This window comes from Polyergus mexicanus, unplaced genomic scaffold (genome assembly GCF_030449975.1).
Source record: "Polyergus mexicanus isolate NDT 795.1 unplaced genomic scaffold, iyPolMexi1.0 SCAF_8, whole genome shotgun sequence".
NCBI classification, from domain to species: domain Eukaryota; kingdom Metazoa; phylum Arthropoda; class Insecta; order Hymenoptera; family Formicidae; genus Polyergus; species Polyergus mexicanus.
In genome coordinates, this window is record NW_027223328.1 from 2977459 (window position 1) to 2997679 (window position 20221).

General features: G+C 27.7%; 3 protein-coding genes across 4 annotated transcripts; all 3 read right to left on the minus strand.

The window, feature by feature from the left end:
- Positions 1-703: 703 nt before the first annotated feature.
- On the minus strand, positions 704-8614 carry LOC138935675 (glycerol kinase 5). 2 transcript variants are annotated; one of them, XM_070300434.1, is made up of 12 exons: positions 5283-5337; positions 4668-4713; positions 4125-4224; positions 3891-4050; positions 3532-3646; positions 3141-3334; positions 2844-2970; positions 2605-2709; positions 2344-2438; positions 1758-1921; positions 1393-1526; positions 704-984 (listed from the first exon to the last, which is right to left on the minus strand). In XM_070300434.1, the coding sequence occupies exons 2-12, from the start codon at positions 4690-4692 to the stop codon at positions 842-844; spliced, it is 1362 nt and encodes a 453-aa protein (XP_070156535.1). In that variant the 5' UTR covers positions 4693-4713; positions 5283-5337; the 3' UTR covers positions 704-841. The 2 variants fall into 2 exon arrangements, with proteins under 2 accessions (XP_070156535.1, XP_070156534.1); XM_070300433.1 differs by lacking the exon at positions 4668-4713 and adding an exon at positions 8186-8614 and having other exon boundaries at positions 705-984; positions 5283-5376.
- Positions 8615-12038: 3424 nt separating this feature from the next.
- LOC138935534 (uncharacterized) lies at positions 12039-14683 on the minus strand. The gene is made up of 3 exons (XM_070300182.1): positions 14535-14683; positions 13147-13485; positions 12039-12710 (listed from the first exon to the last, which is right to left on the minus strand). The coding sequence occupies exons 1-3, from the start codon at positions 14550-14552 to the stop codon at positions 12381-12383; spliced, it is 687 nt and encodes a 228-aa protein (XP_070156283.1). The 5' UTR covers positions 14553-14683; the 3' UTR covers positions 12039-12380.
- A 2004-nt stretch (positions 14684-16687) lies between these two features.
- On the minus strand, positions 16688-20024 carry LOC138935553 (uncharacterized). The gene is made up of 5 exons (XM_070300210.1): positions 19946-20024; positions 19147-19395; positions 18525-18689; positions 17642-18037; positions 16688-17186 (listed from the first exon to the last, which is right to left on the minus strand). The coding sequence occupies exons 2-5, from the start codon at positions 19393-19395 to the stop codon at positions 16872-16874; spliced, it is 1125 nt and encodes a 374-aa protein (XP_070156311.1). The 5' UTR covers positions 19946-20024; the 3' UTR covers positions 16688-16871.
- Between the last annotated feature and the right edge of the window lie 197 nt (positions 20025-20221).

The following is a 20221-nucleotide window of genomic DNA, read 5'->3' on the forward strand; positions in this document are numbered from 1 at the left end:
TAATGCAGCCGAGGATCACTTCACTCCTCGCATTTTATTATAATGTAACTGCTCGCGATAAACCCTATGATTATACGCCTCTTGGTCTTAATCTTGATTATAAGAAGTACAAACATCCAATATTATTTTTGGATTATCTACATAGAACTTTTATTGATTACACGCCCGTGAAAATATAAATTAATAATAACATGATAATAAAAAACAGTATAAATTGATTATATGCGAACTATTGAAATTGACGGTAACCTTTATCTCATTTCTGAGAAAATAATTACTCTGCTTTAATATATTAAATATAAAATTAGATATATAAAAATATTGTATCTATCAAAATGTTAAATATTAAAAATTACAAATAAAAAATATTGAAAAAAAAATTTTATGAGAGTACAGTTTTTTTTCTAATACGAAATATATGCATTAATAACGTATTATTGTATCGTCATATCATATATAAACGCGTAATGTTTGAACATGACCGTCAATTAAAATGAAAGTCTTAATGCGCTTTAATGTCAGATCATATCGTAGGATCTACGATAAAAGACAAACATATCATGTTTACTTGTGTAATGCGAATACACCGGTGTATATTCTCTCATAATATTTAAATTAAAATATATATACACACACAAACAAATAATTTTCTATATTTATAAAACCTAATATAAAATAAAATTGTTTAATTAGTTACAAATATATTTATATTTAATATGTATTAATCAACATTGTGATATTGAATAGTATAAATACATTGTACATGTGCTTTCATATTATCATAAATTCTTAATATACATATATTCATAAAATATGTGTTTTTTTTATTTAGAAAGTATCATCAGTACCAATTTTTGAAGCGCTCCATCGCGCGTTTCCATTGGCTAAACGCATGCTGATAAGATGATTGCGATTCTTTGTTTGGCTTAAATATCCTATCTATTTGACGTAGCATCGATATTTCTTCTCTGCTCTTCCACAATCCTGAGATTAAACGATACATTAAAAATTATTAATTGTTAAGCATAATTAACAGATTAAATAAATATATATATATATATATATATATATATATATTTATTGTATAAAATTTAATGATTATTATTGTATATTCTCATATCATATCAGAGATAAAGAATAATCTCTTATTTTAATTAATAAACAATTTTTTATTTTATACATTTTATAAAATCATGTGAAATAAAGTATAGGAAATAATAAAAATATATATGGAAATTACGTAATTCTTTTATTAAATTATCTTTGTCTATTTTTAAGCAACATTGAATAAGAAATAGTACATTCTCAAAAGAACAAAAACTTTAAATTATTAGATGTATGAAAAATCTAAAATAATTTATAATAATAAATAATAAAATTTATGATTTATACCGCATTGTAAACCAGCTAGAAATGCTACTCCTAAAATGGACATCTCGACAGATACCGGACGTTCCACTTCCAACCCCGTTAAGTCAGCCAACGATTGCATAATAAAATCATTTTTGGAAACTCCACCGTCGACTCTAAAAAACAACATATTTGCGTCAATTGATATCTTTTTATTGATACTGCAATATTGAAGTTTGATAATCGCATAAGAAGTGAAAAAAAAAATTGATTGCACAGAGAAATTAATAATCCCTTTTTTAAAATATTATTATCAGTCCTTATATCAGTCCTTTATTAATGGCTACAAATATTGTAAACTATAAGTAGTCAAGTACATATTAGCAATGTTATTGTGTAATATTTACTTTATTTTTTGGTATGTGAAAGAAGTTTCCTTGCACAAACATTCGTAAAGTAGTTGTATCCTAAAAACGAGACTCTCTAATAACGATCGAATGATATGCTCTTTCTTCGTGGTGGGCTTTATTCCTAAGAAACCAGTTGCAGCTGTATAATCATTTATAGGTGCCTGAAACAATAAGGGACGCATATGTATTTTTGAGTAATGTACAATATTATCTATTTAGACTTCAAGTATTCATAAGATTCAACATTTTTTTCTTTAAGATCTTAAACAGAAAATGGAAATAAAATATTTTTTAAATATATAAAAATAATATTCTTTAAATATCGATTTTTTAAAAAGAAATTTTTAAAGCAAATTTGTATTTTATAAATATTTGCCATTGAGAAGGCAGCATATTTTTATTTTATTTTTTATTTTCGTAAATATACAAAAAATCAATAAAAATAAAAAAGTTTTGAAAATAATTTTTCTAATTTAATTACAAATGTTTGTCTTCTTGTGTAAAAAAAAAAAAAAAATAATAATAATTTTATCATATCTGGATATCGAAAGAGAAATGATTCATTGTAATAAATCATGCATACCTGTAGTCCGCTGAATGCCGGGACGAAATATACTCCATCAGTGTCATTAACTGAGTTCGCCATACCAGCTGTTTCCATAGCGTCGTTCACAATTCCTACGGCAATCACACGATCGAAATTAGCATATTGCAACAAAGTATTGAATTGTTTTTAAAAATAAAAATTCTCTCTTTTTCTAATAAATTTATAAATCTAATATATATATATAAAATTGTGGAATCTCAAATTTTTTATAAAACCATTTAAGGGCTAATGAATTACCTATTGACTTAGCCCATTCGATTAGTATACCAGTGTCGCTTGAAGATCCTTCTGCAACGTATATTAGTTCTTTTCCGATTCGCCATCCAACAACTGGATAAAGCCCTATAAATAATTTTGATAATTTATATCTCTGTTTAGATCGTATATATTTTTCGATACGATATATTTTACGATATACACGACATATTGAAGATAAAATCTGTCATTAAATAAATAATATAACTTCGCAAAATTACCTGCGACTGATGCGTGTGCTTCCGCTCCCGTGTTAACATTCACGAAAGTACCTGTCCCCATAGTAACTTTAAGATCACTAGCCTTAAAGCATCCTGAACCAAATAAGGATGCTGCTTGATCGGCCATCTAATTTTAACGAATTATTATTAAAAATAGAAACGTTCGTTAACTCTGAAATCAATTCTTATAAAGCCTCGTATATATAATACAATATACATCGCGTAGGTAATTATAATTGTTGTCAAATTAAATAACAGTTTGTTTATGTCAAAATATTTTGTAACTTCATCACTTACTGAGCAATAAATGGGAATTTCAGCCCCGAATACGCTTTCGGGTATAGTTCCAAAGTTGCCAACTGTATCAACTACTTCTGGAAGAATATTGCGTGGTAATTTTAAAATATTTAACACCCAATTAGCCCATTCCATTGTAAATGGATCGAATATACCAGTGGCTGAGGCACATGAAACATCCATTACATGCTTTCCTGCGACGAATGAAAAAAAAAAGGCTATTAACCAGCACAATATAGCAAATAATTATTACTACAAATATCTTGATAAAATGTTAACAGATATATAAAGGAATTTACATATTTATACATTTAGCAATGTTATAGATATTTTAAATAAATATAAAAGAAAGTAAAAAATAAAATATATATAATTAATATATATGTTTTACCTGTTAATTTGTATAAAAGCCAGCAATCTATGCCTCCAAATGCCGCTTCTCCGTTAAATGCTGCTTCTCGAAGACCTGGTATATTTTCGAGAACCCATACTAATTTCGAGGTAACCTGCAAACAAAATCGAGATTAAGCTCCCGGGGGAAATATTAGCCGAGAGAACAATAGTTGGCAGAAAAATCTAGAAAGCTCCGTAAAACTTTATAAAGCGAACTTGTGCTCTAATGATGATTTATTTTTGACGAGAAAAGAACGATTTAGAAATCATTGAAACGATATTAAAACATCCATTAATGGTATACATATTTATATATAATAGATAATACAAAATATATAAATGGTAAAACACTTCAACCTGCATATTCATAAACTTAAACACGCTACCGGCCAGAAAGCGTTTGCTTCTCGTAAGAGTGTACAAAATACGAGAGGCTGTTCGCAATCCTGCCATTGTCATCGACTGATTCCATTCATCGACCAAAGTAGCCGCACGTTGATCCTTCCATGTTATAAATCTAAAATGGCAATATCACACGATCGAGAAATTTTATTCTCACCGAAATACTTTCGTCATATTTGTTGTTCTCACCTGTGATAGTGCCTTCCAGTCTTTAAATCCCAGGTAATAAAGCTGGATCGTTGCGACGAGATTCCAAAACAAACGATGGACTTTGGATCGATCTCGCTGTCTGTAATCATAAATGAAACAAATTGGTCTAAACCCGAGATGAGTTACAACAAAAATACACGAATGACAAACTGAACATAAAAGAAGATATCAATCGATCATAAGCGGCAAAATTCCTGAAATTAATAATATCTATACTTCTTCTTTTCTTAATATCTATTTTTAAACTTCTCTTTGCGAGGAAAAATAACAAATTCAAAATGATTTGAATACGTATTTATACGTGATATATAATTAGATAGTGAACCGTATATGTTTTTGTTTATAAAAAAAGAAGAGAGCATTCTGCCACTCATAAAACTAGTTTTATATATAAAGCAAATAATGTTTTATATTTAATCTCAAATTGAGTGCTTCATAAGGCCTGAAAATACGATTTAATCGGCTAAATAATATATAAACAATAAGCATCGGGTGTCGCAAGCAGAATGTGTGATTGCTTACTTTCGATGCGTCCAATTGTTGTCATCTCGATTTACGATGGACATTTCTAGAACAGATTGAGATGAGGTTTGGCACACATTTAATAAGTAGCCAAAGATCTAATTCAAGCCAATGCTGATCTTTCGATGTAGAAGAATTAATCAAATTTTTCAATAAATAATTTATTTATTAAAATAAAGTCAATTAGAGCCGATATACAAATTAAAAATAAATTAGCATACGTTATACATTATCATCGGTACGTCACATTTTTTAATGTTATCAATTATTTATTCATCAAAATGATTAATAAATTAAGATCCAGCGCGACTTAAACTAAAGCTTTAAATGTGTCAACTGAAAATGCGTGAAACCAAAATTTTCTGCGTTTATCCATTCCAGATTACGGAGAAGATTCGCGTACTTTGCGCACGGTTATGTTTAACTTCTGTATATTTATTCTCTCTTATCATTATAATTCTTATCGCGCAGAATTATAGATATCGCAAAATGCAAAACGTGTGCATATACTATTTAAGGACCGTATGAACTCTGCCTATCACCATTAAAATAATTGAGAAACAATTAAGTATTTGATTGATATTTTACGATTAGAAAAACATTTTAATAACTTACTTTTCAATGTATCCTTGATTACTTTTATTATAATCTCCCATAAATGATCCGGATCTATCTCCACAAATCCAGGCTCTGGATAAATCAGTTTTACCTAAATTAAAAAAAAAAATAAAATACAATATTATTTTTATTCGTATTCCGTATCTTTTTAATCACTAACATGTATGATTTTAATCATTTTAGAATTACAATGCGTTTTCACACTGGAATTTTTGGATCTACTTCATACTTTCTAACAAATGCTCTTTACGCACGATTTATTTTCCGTATAAAACGATGGAAATGATATGATCACGTATCACATAATAAATAGGCAACACTTTTTCCTTGTTTTGTATGAAAGAGAATATGCGTCGCGGGAAATACTTTAAATAAATTTTTAGATAAAGTAAAAATTATTGTACTTCAAGGAGTTATACCTTTAGAACTAAAATTGACTCTCAAATAATTTAGGATTTATGTAACTCTATGATATACATGAAAATTAAAATAATCTATGAAAAACATAAATTTTATAAATAATTTTATTATTAATTTTTAGTTTTTGGATTATAATATATATATATATATATATATATATATATATATATATATATATATATATATATATACTATTATATAAAATACTCTATTATTATATAAAATAATACTATTGCATAAAAGATATATTGTTATATATATATATTATATAAAATACTGAAAAGTTTCGTAAAATAAAAAAAATTAAAAAACCGGGACAAATGTTTTTTTGTAATGCAATCGATATATGGGTAAAAAGCCAATTATTGCGAATAACATGAACATCGCTTGGAATATATTGATAACGATAACAAATACAAAGGAAAAATAATAGAAAAGAATATCTCTGTCATTAAATTTAAATTAAATTCTGTAATGGAAACGAAAAATTCAAGATAATATTGATAAATTTTTTTCAATAACATATACATATACACATATGTAGGCATAAAACGTTTTGAGTTTACTTATGATAAATAGCTATCGGAATAAATAGCTTGGTTAAATTCTTTTTGTTTAATTTTCTCTTATGTATTAATTAAAAACAGCTTTATTAAATATGTATTTTTCTTAAATTTAATCAATTTGTTGTCGTACAAGATTTTTATAAATATATTATTACATATTCAGTATACCCAAGATCCTTTTTAAACAGTTTTGAAATATTTGTACTCAATTTCAAAAATTTAACTATATTCAATTAGCAAATATCAAAAATCCGCTTTAAAGCTAGTGGTACCATAAACAGACATTAATCAAAAATACTAATGCAAACAATATTATAATAAGAATAATTCTATTCTTTCTGATCTTCTTATAAATACTAAATATAATTTACTAACTATATTATTAAAGCAATAATAATATTGAATAAAATAAATAATAATATTAAATTAACATTAATTAATATTTTTGACAAGTGTAAAATACTCGAAGGCACTTTCCTCCATTTTTTAATAATAAAAAAATGTAAATAATTATTTTTTCAAATTTAAAATAGTTGTGATTCAAGATTGTAGAAAACTTCCGCATATGCGAGGTATAAAGTAAGACATTCATTTTGCGTCGTCATAGTTAAATCGATGTTCAGTGCTTATAAGTATGCACGATGGATACAGTCTGTTGTGTAAAGTGTCTTAGTAACATATTTCTGAATTTATTAATCCGCAAGGGAAGCACCTTCACGTTAACTTGACTACCTTGACTTCAAGGTGTTATATAGACAGCTCTCTGATCTCGGCTATTTCTTTCCGTTTCTTATTGTATTCTGCAAATTCTATTTTCTTATTATTTATGTCGACTATGACATTATTCATTATAGTATTCTATTATTATTTATATACTGATATCACTGCAAAAAAAATTCTTTGCAAAAGCCATCTCTCTCACCATCTGTTTCGTAATTTTTTTGTTTCAAAAATAAAAATGCGCATTCCTTTGAAAAATCTATTATTAACTTATTTAATAATATGTGCATAAATATTAACCGAAATATCAAAGACTATTGTAGCATTATAAAGATACAAGTCCAAAGACTCTGGATTCTCTCTTTGTATATGCAAATTTCATAGCGATTATTAATCACAGCCGAAAATGAAACTATTAACGTTAATTTACATAATATTTTATTATGCGCAATATAAAACATGAATGACAATAATTAAATCTTTTTCATAAAAGACTATTATTATAGCGAATTACAGTAAATGTTCTTTTTTTGTTTTATCATAAGTATGACATTTTTGTCTATTTATGTTTGATTCAAGATTGATTCTTTCAATTAGCTGAAAAAAAAATAATTAGTTTCTTACGATTTATCTAAATTTATTATCAAATAATAAATCTACTTCAAGATATTTGGTTAAGTATGCCTTTCATAAATCTAAAGTGTAAAACATTATGTAATCATTTATATTTTTCTGCATCGGATATTGAAATCTATAAAATCGATTGATGTCAGCTGTTAAAGACCAGATAAGTCGACTCATGCGTATCATTATTTATCGATACTTTAAAAATATGCAACAATGTCTTTACGACTTTTATTCTATCTCATGTATCATTGATATTTGCTTATGTTAATATTTGCTCCGTTTTATCGAATCTTTTCAGTAGCATCATTAAAACAATAAAAATTTCCCTCTTTCAATCATTTCCACTCTCTCTCTCTCGCTCGTAAATTTTTTTTTTTTTTAAACTATATTATATATCGCAGAAAAAAATTTTGTATATAATATTGCAATTTTTTTCGATAACAGTATCTTAATTTTTTTTCTTATATCTCACAATTTTTGATGAGACTGAAAAAAAAAATTTTTTTTTATGCATGACTATAATCATTAGCGATCATTAAAAAACATAAAAATTAAATCGCGACGAACCTTTTCCGCCGAGGAAGCTACCGTGACCGCTTTCTCGTCCAGAATGTGGAAGCGTACCGTGGTGGTGCCGATATCAAGCGCCGCGATGTACTTCATGGTACTAATTTGCACTTTCTTTCAGCGAATTTAAAAATTTCTGCGCCGATTATCACAGGCACTCGAACCTCTTGATTCGTTAGCAAATCCAATTTGAAATATCGAACGTTAGATCGCGACGTCCGGTACCGACTGGTATCGATTAATACCAACTGTGTACTTTCTACCTCGAGTTCAATAACAGACAGCAAGGGAAAAAAGAAGGAACGCACTTGGACTCGCGATGGCAAGAAATTGATGCTACTTGAGCACGCTAGCTTATCGTAACACAACTGTCCTTGGATGCATAAATACATCACGCATGCTCTAGCAAGAGGTCTTTATCGAGACTTCACCGCGCGTCACATAATGAAGCGATGAACTCCCGACAATTTCGCCGGCAACGAGTGGGGCGTGAAGCGTATTATCGGAGCGTACACCGTATCAGTTGGGCCTATGTCTTGTCGATTATGGCTGAAACGCACCGATAAAAGATCATCCGTAAAAATTTAATTTATCTGCATTAATTATCGATTTCTTCTACCACACGCGATCTAATCATTAGAAACCGCGACTACTGCGATCATAACTTATCGCGATTGCGATCGATTTTAATCGGAACTTTTTTTTTACGATGAAAACCGCTTTTATATGACACTGTTTGTGTAAAACTTTGTTTTATAAAGATATAATTAAATAATAATAATTTTATCTAATTATTAATCTAGATTTTGGATTCGGTGCGAGCATAATTATCATCTAGTCATAGCTCAGATGTAAAGCCTTTTTATATAAGATTTTTTTAGTAATAAAGATATTTAATATCGAATATTCTAAAAAGATCTGTTCTACATTAGAAGAATTTTAAGAAAGAGAGCATAGAATATCTTATGCAATAATAGTTATTGTGTTCTTCAGTATCTCTAACATAAGATCAGTTTATTTTGTTATTTAAATACTAGATTATATATAGAATTTTAGACTAGAACTTTAATACTCGTATGACGTTTATTATTCATACGAGAGATATGATGCGACAGATATCATATATACGCTGTCATGTAAATGCTGTCTGCAATGACGTAACACGTTTGCTAATTAGTGTTATTGTGCGTGCACAAGGTTGAAATAATTTTAAAAATTTCGTTCACATGTAAATGCATATTATTTCGAAATTTAATATTTTATTTAATCAGTCACTCAACGCTATTACTTGAATATAATAAGAGATAATAAGTGATAAAATGAGATAAAATGATTATTTGATCATTCAAACATAAATTACAAAATTTAAAAAAATCCAAATTTTGCACTCATACAGTTACTTATTAAAATAAATTTACAAATAGCAAACATGTCCAAAAATCAATCGTTTTCAAATTATATTTAAAGAAAAATCTTTTTTGTTTAATTATAGTGAATGTATGAAATAAAAGTCATTGCAATATTTATTTTAAAAAAACTATTTTTATAATAATATATTTTTAGAATAATATACAAGAGTCTTCTACAAGAAAAAAATTTATTTAACATGTCATTCCTTGTTACGTTACTGAAGATTAAGTCGCATGCATATGCCTCTATTATAGCAACCCAGTTGACAAAGAGCAACGTATACTAATCGTAACTTAGGCGCGCTTTGAATACTGTTATTGTCTTTATAAAATGTCTTACACTGTGAAATTAACTATTTCAAAATTTTAATATTTTATTACATTTTCTCTCGTTCAATAGATCCAACCTTAAAAGAGACGTGTGTTAAATTAATATTCTCAAGATGTATCAAGACATCTCAAAAGTCTCGAAATTTATTGTTACTTTCTTTCCGTATTATCATATAATTCTATTTTAATTAAAAAATACGCTATTAAAAAATATTTTAATTTATAAGAATTTACGACAAGGAAAAGTAATTTTATTATCCACATGATTTCTTTCAAAATGACGTGTCAAATCTAAAAAATAGTATCGAAATTCATAAAAAAAAATTTGACTCTTGCTTTGTATATCATTAATCTATTCTATAATGACAACATTTTTTTCAAATTTTCTATCTCGAAACAAAATTTGCAAATCTAAGAGTGCCTCCAAAATTTTTACAATTGCTTGAATATATTTTGGGTTTGCTCGAGATATATTTTGCTACTTTATTATTTTCTAGTTAAAAACTTTGTCATTTTTGTGTCATTTCTCACTATCTTATTTGCACTTTACAATATCTGGTTGAATTTTGATAAAAAAACGTAAAACAGCTATTTTTAGAAATTAATTTTATCGCTATAAATACAATATATTGCAATATAACTTATAACAATTTTCATTTTATAAAGTTACATTCTACTTTTCTATAAGATTTTAAAGACTTTATGATATATGAGAATTTTTATCATCATTATCAGGCAATGTAACGTGTAAATATTTTTCTTGATTGTCATGATGTGTCTTGCTGCAATACACATCGTCAAATATGACAAACACAGTCATAAATATTGACACGCCAGCCAAGATAATCCACATTATCATTTCTAATGTAATCTAGAAAAAAATTATAAATTATTTACACAAATTTAAAACGTTGATATATATAGAGATAAATAGTAGATGAAAATATTTACGAAATTAAAAAAAAAAAAAAATAAAAGTAAGAATTAAATTTAATATTTTTAATACTTCTGTAATATTTAATAATTATTAAACCTTACTTCAATAATCGCTCTCAAAATTACTATTATATGATGCCTTGCGGAAATCCATTTCCAAACCATGAATGGCAGTAACACAAGGAGCAATAATAAATCGAGTACATGTATGACAATCACAGAGACAATTTTGCTTATATCAAGCATACTCTGTACCTTTCTATGCATGCTAATATATTATAAAACAAACATTATACAAGATAAAACACAAATTAATTATAATATTTTAAATATAAATAATCTTTTACTATTTAAATATAGTAATGATTATTTTTAATTACATTCGCGTTTGACATAAGTATAAAAAAGTAATTTATAACGTTAAAAGATAACAAAATGAAGAGACTCACGCGATTATTAATTTCTTGATCGTACAGTTTTTAGATAAATTATATTACACTTCGTATTTTTATGCTTAATATACGTTCGCCTCTTGAAAGTAGACACAATCTTAAATTTTATAAAATACTACGATCTCTTGAATCCTAGCCTATATTGCGTTAAATAATGATCGAGAAATTGGACGTGATAATTTGAAAGTAATTCACAGCATTTTTGTTTTTAAAATCGCATAATTGCTTTTCACCAACTTTTAAATTTTGGAGGCTAAGCAAATATTATTAAATGAGTATTATAACACGTGCGATTTGTTGTCCATTTATTACACAACTGTCAAATGCTGTGTCAAACATTGTACAAATTTATTAGCAATGGCTGAACATCGAAATCTACAATTTTGACTTTAATAGATATTTTCTGGCAAATTTATATATAACTAATTTTTTTTAATCAAGTATAAAACAATCTCTAATTATTTTAATACTTATAACCGCGTAAATAGGCATCATTTATGTGATATTAAAATTTTGTTTTCATTTATTTATTTTTATGCATCGCATAATGCATTAGATATTAGATATATATGCTGTAGTAATAATAATAAGTCTATACGTGATTCTGTTTAAAATAAGCGTACTAATTTCATACACATATAAATATGTCAAAAAAAAATATTGCTGTCAAAGATTACTATTTCTATAATACTTTTTAGCATCGTCTTTTGAAAAGAACAAAATCATAGTTTTAACCACATGCTTAGATGTAAAATATATTAATTGCAAAATTCGTTTTTTGAAAAATATGTGCCATCTTATTATTTTGGAATGGATAACAATTTGTAATTAAAGCGACTATTTAAATACAATTGATGATATATAAGCTTAATAATAATACATAAAGCCAAACCTAAATCTTTTTGAAAAATTAATGTGTAGATTTTGTAATAAAATTATTTTATATAAAGACACACACTGTCTTACATTATATCTAGGAAATCTAGTGCAAGTTAAGCTTAACTTTTAGAGAATGAGGAACATGTCATGTTTATGTTTTTGTTCTCGGTAAGATCAATAGGTTATTCATCAATAATTGCAAGGTTGATGAATCGCGTGCAAATGATTTCTGTGCGCTACGTTCCTTGCGTGCTTCCGTCTTTCTCTGGCGGCTACTTGTTGTCTGTAGACAAATAAAGGCCTAAAGACCTTCGCGTCCTGTGCTTCCATATCCTCTGCCTCGCTAATGATCTTTTCTTCGACTTTGTTCTCCGATCCCGTGCGAACGGATCTCCTTACTCTGACGTTTTCGCGTTGTGACCCCAATGTGGCAGGCTGACGACCTACGCTTGGAAACGCTAGTCTTTCGATAAAGCCATTGGTCTCCATATTATTCTTCGGTATTCCATAAGCCTCCACCTGAAAAAATACAACATTTGTCAGAGATGGCGTTTATCACAGATGATATTTGTTATGCATAATACACGCGTATTATGTGATATGATTTTCTTCTATAATTTCATTGTAAGATATTTTCAAGCCAATTTGAATTAATATGTATTTTTACTGTAATAATATAATTATTAATTAATAAATATAATTAATAATTATATTATTACAGTAAAATTAATTAATTAATAATTACTAAAATTATATTTATTAAGCTATTTTTCTGATTTTTATTATGTATTATAATTAAATTAAAATTAATATATTTCTTAAACATATTTAATATTTTGTTGCTTTTAAGACAATATCCTAAGAAATAGTAACATCAAGGATAACTCGAGAGAATTTAAATTATATATTCAAAAAAATATATGTTACATATTGATGAATTAAAGATAATATTCACCAATCGGCCATTTTTTGAGGCATCATCTATCTCATCTTCTCCAAGATTCACTCTCTCGATAATGCCATTATCTTGTAAGCTTTTTCTCGGCAAACCGTATACGCGAATGCCAGGTTTATCCTCCTCGTCGAATTCCGGATGAATTCTTTGCACCTTACCGTTTAATTCAGTTTGACTGCGGATCTGTACGCGCTTGATGTTTTTAATATTATCCGGAGATTTGTGTGATTGCGGGCAATCAGGTTCGTCGATTGCTCGAACGGTGGAATCTGACAAAACATTCGTGCTTTGTCCAACTCGAGCCGTGCTCAAACTCAGCGAGACAGTTAGTAAAAATAACTGAAAAATAAATTAATAATAATATTTATATAATATCAATTATGATTAGCTTCAACTATTTAAGAAGATGTTAAATTTAAAACAATGCTTTTATCTTTAAATATACAATAGATATTATGATATTATTTCTACAAAAATAAATTTTAATGGAAGAAAAAGAATAAATGAAAAAAATATTGATATATTTATAAATTAGTATTGTACATATATTAGATTAAAGAGATTGTTATGTTATTTAAATTCTTAATAATATTGTAATTTCTACTATATGACGAAACATATAAATGTTTTCTTTTCTTATCTTTTGTGGTCTGCCATGATAATCTTAATCATGCCTTAATAAAAACGCGGAAGATTATACGTTTTTTTATGCGTCCCAATGGCATTTACTTAATTGGAATAAAATGTCGTGTCCGCAATTTCACGAGAAGCCTTTTAACGAGATTCAATGATAACCAGTTTGCTCGATGTGTTTCAGCGTTATACAATAATAATAAAATAATATTTCATCAACGTTTATGATTTCTGCTTTTACTGATGATTGGAAAATACTCAATATTTCTCCACATTATGCTGTTTATACCACAAAAAATTATTAATTAAAGTAAATTTTACAGAACGCTTAAAATCCTTATGTAAGCGAACGGAAAATTTTAATCAAGATTTAATAAAAAAATATAGACTTTTATAATTAATGAAAAAATAATTAAATAAAATTAAAAGCAAGATTTTTTTAATATTGAAAATTATCATAATTAATATGCTATATCTTTGAAAACAAGTTATATTTATATATCGTAGATTAATTTTATCTCTTAACATAATAATTCGTATTAAATTAAATCCTTTCTATTAATATAAGCATAAAGAATCAAATAAATGTTATAATAATGATTACAATTTTTGATACAATGTATTTTAAACTATAAAACTTTCCGAATAACATCCAATCAAAAAAATTTTCTAAAAAGTAGTGAAAAGAATCGAGCTTAATACAAGAAAATTAATTATGTAGTAGATACATAAATGATATCAATTTTTATTCTTACCATCAACGTCAATCTCATCGTGTAGCCCTCTTTTATCCTATCGTGGATATCTTGTTTGCGATACACTTCCTAGCTCTTGCTTGGACTCTTAAGCGACGTTTGAGGGAAAAGATCGACCGCGTAACGGTTATATACGTAAAGCGGTCTACAATCTTAAAGAACGTGTACAATTAAGCTACTCTTATACATGAGTCTGTGATACGCAGATTCATTGTGGAGCGAGAGAGCGGACTAATTCTTGGTAAAGATGCCGTTGCTCCGGGACTGCAATGAATCATCCTTGTAAACGAACCGTACGAATGGGTTAAGAAACTCGAAAAATCGCAATGCTTCTTTTATTCTGAGATGGACACGGGTAAAAGCCCTCAATAAAAAAAGATATGTCAGAAGAAACAGACTTTTGGCTGCTCTTTATTCTGTGAAAGGTCTGAGAATGCTGTAATTATCTTACACCAATTATATTAATAAAGATTAATAAAATAAATTAAAGACTATGTTTCAGATTAATTTGTGATGATAAATAAATTGAATATAAAACTTTTACAAATAAATTATTTATGAGCAATATATAATATATAATAATATTATAATTAAATATTATAAAAAAAGTAATAATTATAGAGAGAGAGAGAGAGAGAGAGAAAGACAGACAGATAGACAGACAGAGAGAGCTCCCCTTCTCGGGGGATTTTAATTTGTCATATTGCAATTATTCAGAGATACCAAAACTATTTCTGATCTTAGCGTAAACGAAGAATAATTAATATATTCGTCCTTGCTAGTTGACAGTGAATTGTGCAGGTGTTAAACGTCTGTTTAATGATCGCTAAACATTCGCTAAACATACGACTCACACATGTCTCACACGCCAACGGCTTTCCCATTCTCCTAATGTCGATGATTCGTGACAGTGTTTCTCAAAGTTTGGAAGTAATTTTGTCATACATAGATATGGAAATAATTCTAGCAAGATATAAAAATAATGAAATAATTATATTTTTTTTCTATCACCTTTTTTCTCTCTTCAGCAAATTATGCTGCGCATAAAATTTTATGTTTTATAAATTTTAATTGAAGAAAGTTATAGCAGGGACCACATTTTTTTTCAATCCGGAGTTCGAAGGTTTCGGAACATCATGGAAAGTTAGACAACCGCTATCTTACGTCGTATGAATGAATAGATGACTATGGAAGAACTAGTGACTGTTTCCTCTAAGGATATTTAACGATGACACTGTTTACTACGGATTGCAATAATTTTTACCATCGTATTCTCAGAAAGAACGCTAATGATCATTCATCGAATTATTCGTTTAACGAGAGCGACTTGTTTAACTAATATTCGTAATTTCATTATCGTCTAACGTTAGAAACTTGTAGATTGTCCTGTATAATACTGTTGCAAGATCTTTGTGTTATATAAACATGTTTAATGCAAAACAAATCATTATTAAATGAAGAAATGAATAGTGTTTTAACGATATTTCTAGCCCTCTCACTATAATATGCAAATAGAATATAATTAATTATTGCAGTGAGTGTTATTGTGGAAAATTAGATGCAATAATAATAACTCGCTATCATTAACACAAAATAAATATTTTATTTCTATACGAAAAATTAGTGTACTGTAATAATTACTGTACATTTTAGAAGATTTATTTAACAATTTGATATCTATGCTTATAAATATCTGACAATAAATTAAAAAAGCATTTTGAAGCTTGAAGTTTCAACTTTAACGTGCTTTTGATAGTTTCTTTAAAATTTCTTTTTATATTCTTTGTTCATTACTTTAAAAAAGAATAGGTACATTGTTTTGTTCCTTAAAATTACGTATTTTTAATATTTTGTAGTTCGATGGAAAATTTTTTTTTTTTTCACACGAAAAATAGTGTGAGCAAAACTGGCATATCGTTTCTTAAAAACTGATAAATAATGGCTAATAATTAAAATAATAGAATAGATAAAGCAAATATAAATTGTACGCTGTTTTGTGTATATATATATATATATATACTAGTTCAATTAAAATATATTATAAAACGTCATTCTATATACTATAAATATTGATAATAATCATTTACCAATTAAAATATTAATTGAGTATATTTTATTATTTTTATCGTATTAAATTTTTGTTACATACTTGAGAAAATCAGTTTAATAATTTAAAAATTGACATGAATAAATGATATATTTAATAATTCCTAGCTTTACATAGCGTAACTTACGTAGCTTAACTTGATAATATTAATATTATAATAAAATATTTATAACAATAAGCGTACTATATAATATCAGATAACAAAAATATTCATTAAGAATATTAATACGCTAATAATAATCGTTCGAATATCGAGATTTATATCGATGGTTGCGTCTCGTAGAATCATAGGGATTATATCTTCGATAAGTCGATCTTCTATAAGATCTCTGCTGCGCTTCCTGTCGGTATCTAAAAAGCGGTCTAAAAACGATATCTGCAGCGGTATCCATGTCATATGGATCTTTAAGATAATTAGTATCCTCATCCGAGGTCCAAAAGAGTGGTGTTGCAATATCAATACTAGGCATTGCGATTGGTAACGGATTTTCATTTTTATGTTCGATCTTTATTGTAGTCGGTTCATATAGTGAAGATACTTGCATCTAGATGAGGAAATATCTTTCAATTTTCTTTCAAATTTTTATTTTTCTATTTTTAAATGCTAACTAATGTAATGAATTTTGCAAATAATAATTAATTAATATAATTAATTGGATAATAACAGTTATGTTTTATTAAAATTCTGAAATGTCACTTAACGAAGAATCGTAAATATTTTAGTATATCTCGGTGATATAATTTTAAATCTTATTTTATGCAACGTTTTATTCTATATTTTCTAACTTATATTAATATAAAATATAATATAGTTATTTATTGTACTTAAATTTATAATTATTTTAGAAAAATGGTTTAATAGAAAAATCATCACACATACATGAAATTATTATCTTTTTACAGTTTTTTGCACACTTCAAAATTTTGCATTTAAAAAAAAAATAGAACAACAAACTCTTTATAAAAGATATTTTCTTGAAGATAGCGGAAAACAATTTACCTTTGAATGGGAAGAAGTGAGTCGCCAGTTATTGGGATCAACGCTCCACGAGTTTTCATCAATGTAATCTTGAACGTTCCGTTGAATTTCGTCGCGTCCCTTCTTCAGTTGATTCTTTAAGGCATCATTTCTTGATAACGCTGTCACGATTGGCACGTCAATTCTATCATCAGTGATCTTTGCGGGATCGAGAAACGCTATAATCGGCACCGATATCGTGGGCGATGAATGCTCCGGAAGCGTTATTTCCTGAGTCGGATTTACTATGAGATATGGAATTTCTTGCGGTATTTTATCGATAGGAAACATCGGCTTCTGCGTAGTTCTAGAAATCTCGGTTAACGCTTCGTATAAATCACCAGGCTGCGATGGTTGGAACGGATTATTTTCATTTCTCTGGAAAATTAAATTTTCGGCAATGTTGCGAATGATCGCAGACGCTTTGATGACTTACTCGTAAATTCCTTAAAACATAATAATAAATTTGCTACGTTGTATGAAAATGATTATATATATGTCGTACGAAAGGAAAATAAATTGCATATTTCACATATATAATTGCATATAAAATATAATACCAAGAATTTTAAAAATTATCATGTTTTTGGAATCTCTTGTATTATATTAAACTTGATTAACTGTAACGTTAAGCACAAGGTATAATAAGCAAGTTCTTTATTTATTTCAAATTTAGTACGTATCATACTTTTCGGAAATAATGAATCAATTATGGAAAAAAAAAAAAAAAATTTAAATATTAAAAAATCTTCAAAATATTAAAAGAGAGAATGAGATTTAAAAGAGTGAAGTAAAATTAGCACCAAATAATGCATCAATAAATTCGCGCATTTGAATATTAATATAGCATCCTTTCGTATTTTACCGAGTATGCATATTCATCTTCATCGTTCTTGGTAAAGGATTGGATATCTGTAAATGTCAAGTCATCCACATCTGTTCCCGCATTTGCAGTCTCTGTTATATTTTTTCGCACATCTTCTAAATGCATCATGGGAACGACGAGAACCTGCTCGCGTTGAGACATCACCTTAAAAAAGAAACGATACGACAACTTATTTTCCAACAGCAACGAAGAGTAATTCGATTATATTTTATATACTAAATTTATTTTATTCTCTTTCTTTTTCTCTCTAAACAAATATCATCTAAGTCTATATCAAAAGAATTTGACGCAGTAATAATTAATATTGTGACAGAATAATTATGTAATTTCTTCGGATAATTAATTAGCAACATCTCTGAATTGCTGTTACATAAATGATTAATCATACTTTGAGTTATTCTGCCATTGTTAATAAAAACTAACAATCCTAATCAACCTAATGATTAACGAACTAATTGCTAACAGCAGTATTCAGTTGCATTCTTAGACATGGTATTTTCTTCAGTGAAAAGATGCATGAAAGTATTAGATCAATATGTATTAATATTATATTAATTACATTTTTTAATTGCATTTCTGAAAAGGATGTTTTTATACGTACCTTATTGGGTTCAGTGGCGGGTATAACAAAGACCTTCTTTTTCACTACCAAGCCTTCCAAGGATCCATTGCCGATCGCGTCTTGCACAGCATCCTGTACGACCGGATCCTGCACAATGGCAGCCAACGTATCGTTTGTAGTTTGAGGTTCCGTCGGCAATAAATTCGCTACGTCTTCATAATCCACAGCTTTCGCGTTCAATATTCCAACAAACAATAACAGGATAGTGGAAAACATGATACCTCCCATCTAGAAAAGTGCCCTCAATTTGTCAGATAAACGCTGTTTAGAACCTTGATCTTCTAATGTATAACTCGGAATTAAAAAAAAAAAATAAATAAATAAAAACACGTTACGGTTATTAAAATTCAAATAGATTTTACTTTCATAAACTTTTAATATAATAATATAAATATAATTATCAATAATTATCAAGATATTTAATACAAAATATTAAAAAATTTAATCTCTGTGAAATATTTTTTTATATATAATTAAAATTAATTGTATATGTGTGTGTATATATTTCATTATATATATATATATACAATATTTACATTAATTTAAATATATTGCTTTTGATTGAAAAGAGCGACTAAATTGCTTAAAAATTCAGTAAGTTATATCTCTGATGTTTCTTGTGATTTTATGACTCATTTTTCTGAAATAAAAAACTTTGTATTGATTGTCTCTGACGTATAACAGAAATGTACATATTCTATGTACATTTATATATGCTGTGTTAATTGCCTTGTGAAAATTGGACTTTTCTAACGCCATAATTGATGTAAGAACGTACCAGCAAACCGTCTTTTATCGCGATGATGAAATTGTGCGACGTTTCTCTTGCTGCTTCGATGAGTCTGCCTCGCCAAGGATTTTCCAGCTCTGTCAAGGTATAACGGATCGTACTGGCTTTATACGACATGCTGAAATAATTATCGACACCCTGCTAATAAACGTGAGTATCAACCTTGCGATAAATCTGATACCTTCGTCGGATGCTGTATCATAAAATAGATTATTAATAGATAATTTCGCCAACGAGTTATAAACTTGTATTTTTTTCTATATA

Excerpts from the sequence above, each read along its gene's own strand:
- LOC138935675 (XM_070300433.1), bottom strand. The coding sequence starts at position 8,281 with ATGAAGTACATCGCGGCGCTTGATATCGGCACCACCACGGTACGCTTC. Across the intron at positions 1,527-1,757 it reads TTCACATACCAAAAAATAAA|AGTCGACGGTGGAGTTTCCA; the intron begins GTAAATATTACA and ends GTTGTTTTTTAG. Across the intron at positions 985-1,392 it reads TCTAGCTGGTTTACAATGCG|GATTGTGGAAGAGCAGAGAA; the intron begins GTATAAATCATA and ends GTTTAATCTCAG.
- LOC138935534 (XM_070300182.1), bottom strand. Across the intron at positions 12,711-13,146 it reads CCTCAAAAAATGGCCGATTG|GTGGAGGCTTATGGAATACC; the intron begins GTGAATATTATC and ends GTATTTTTTCAG.
- LOC138935553 (XM_070300210.1), bottom strand. The coding sequence starts at position 19,395 with ATGGGAGGTATCATGTTTTCCACTATCCTGTTATTGTTTGTTGGAATA. Across the intron at positions 18,690-19,146 it reads CCGCCACTGAACCCAATAAG|GTGATGTCTCAACGCGAGCA; the intron begins GTACGTATAAAA and ends TTCTTTTTTAAG. Across the intron at positions 17,187-17,641 it reads TCACTTCTTCCCATTCAAAG|ATGCAAGTATCTTCACTATA; the intron begins GTAAATTGTTTT and ends TTCCTCATCTAG.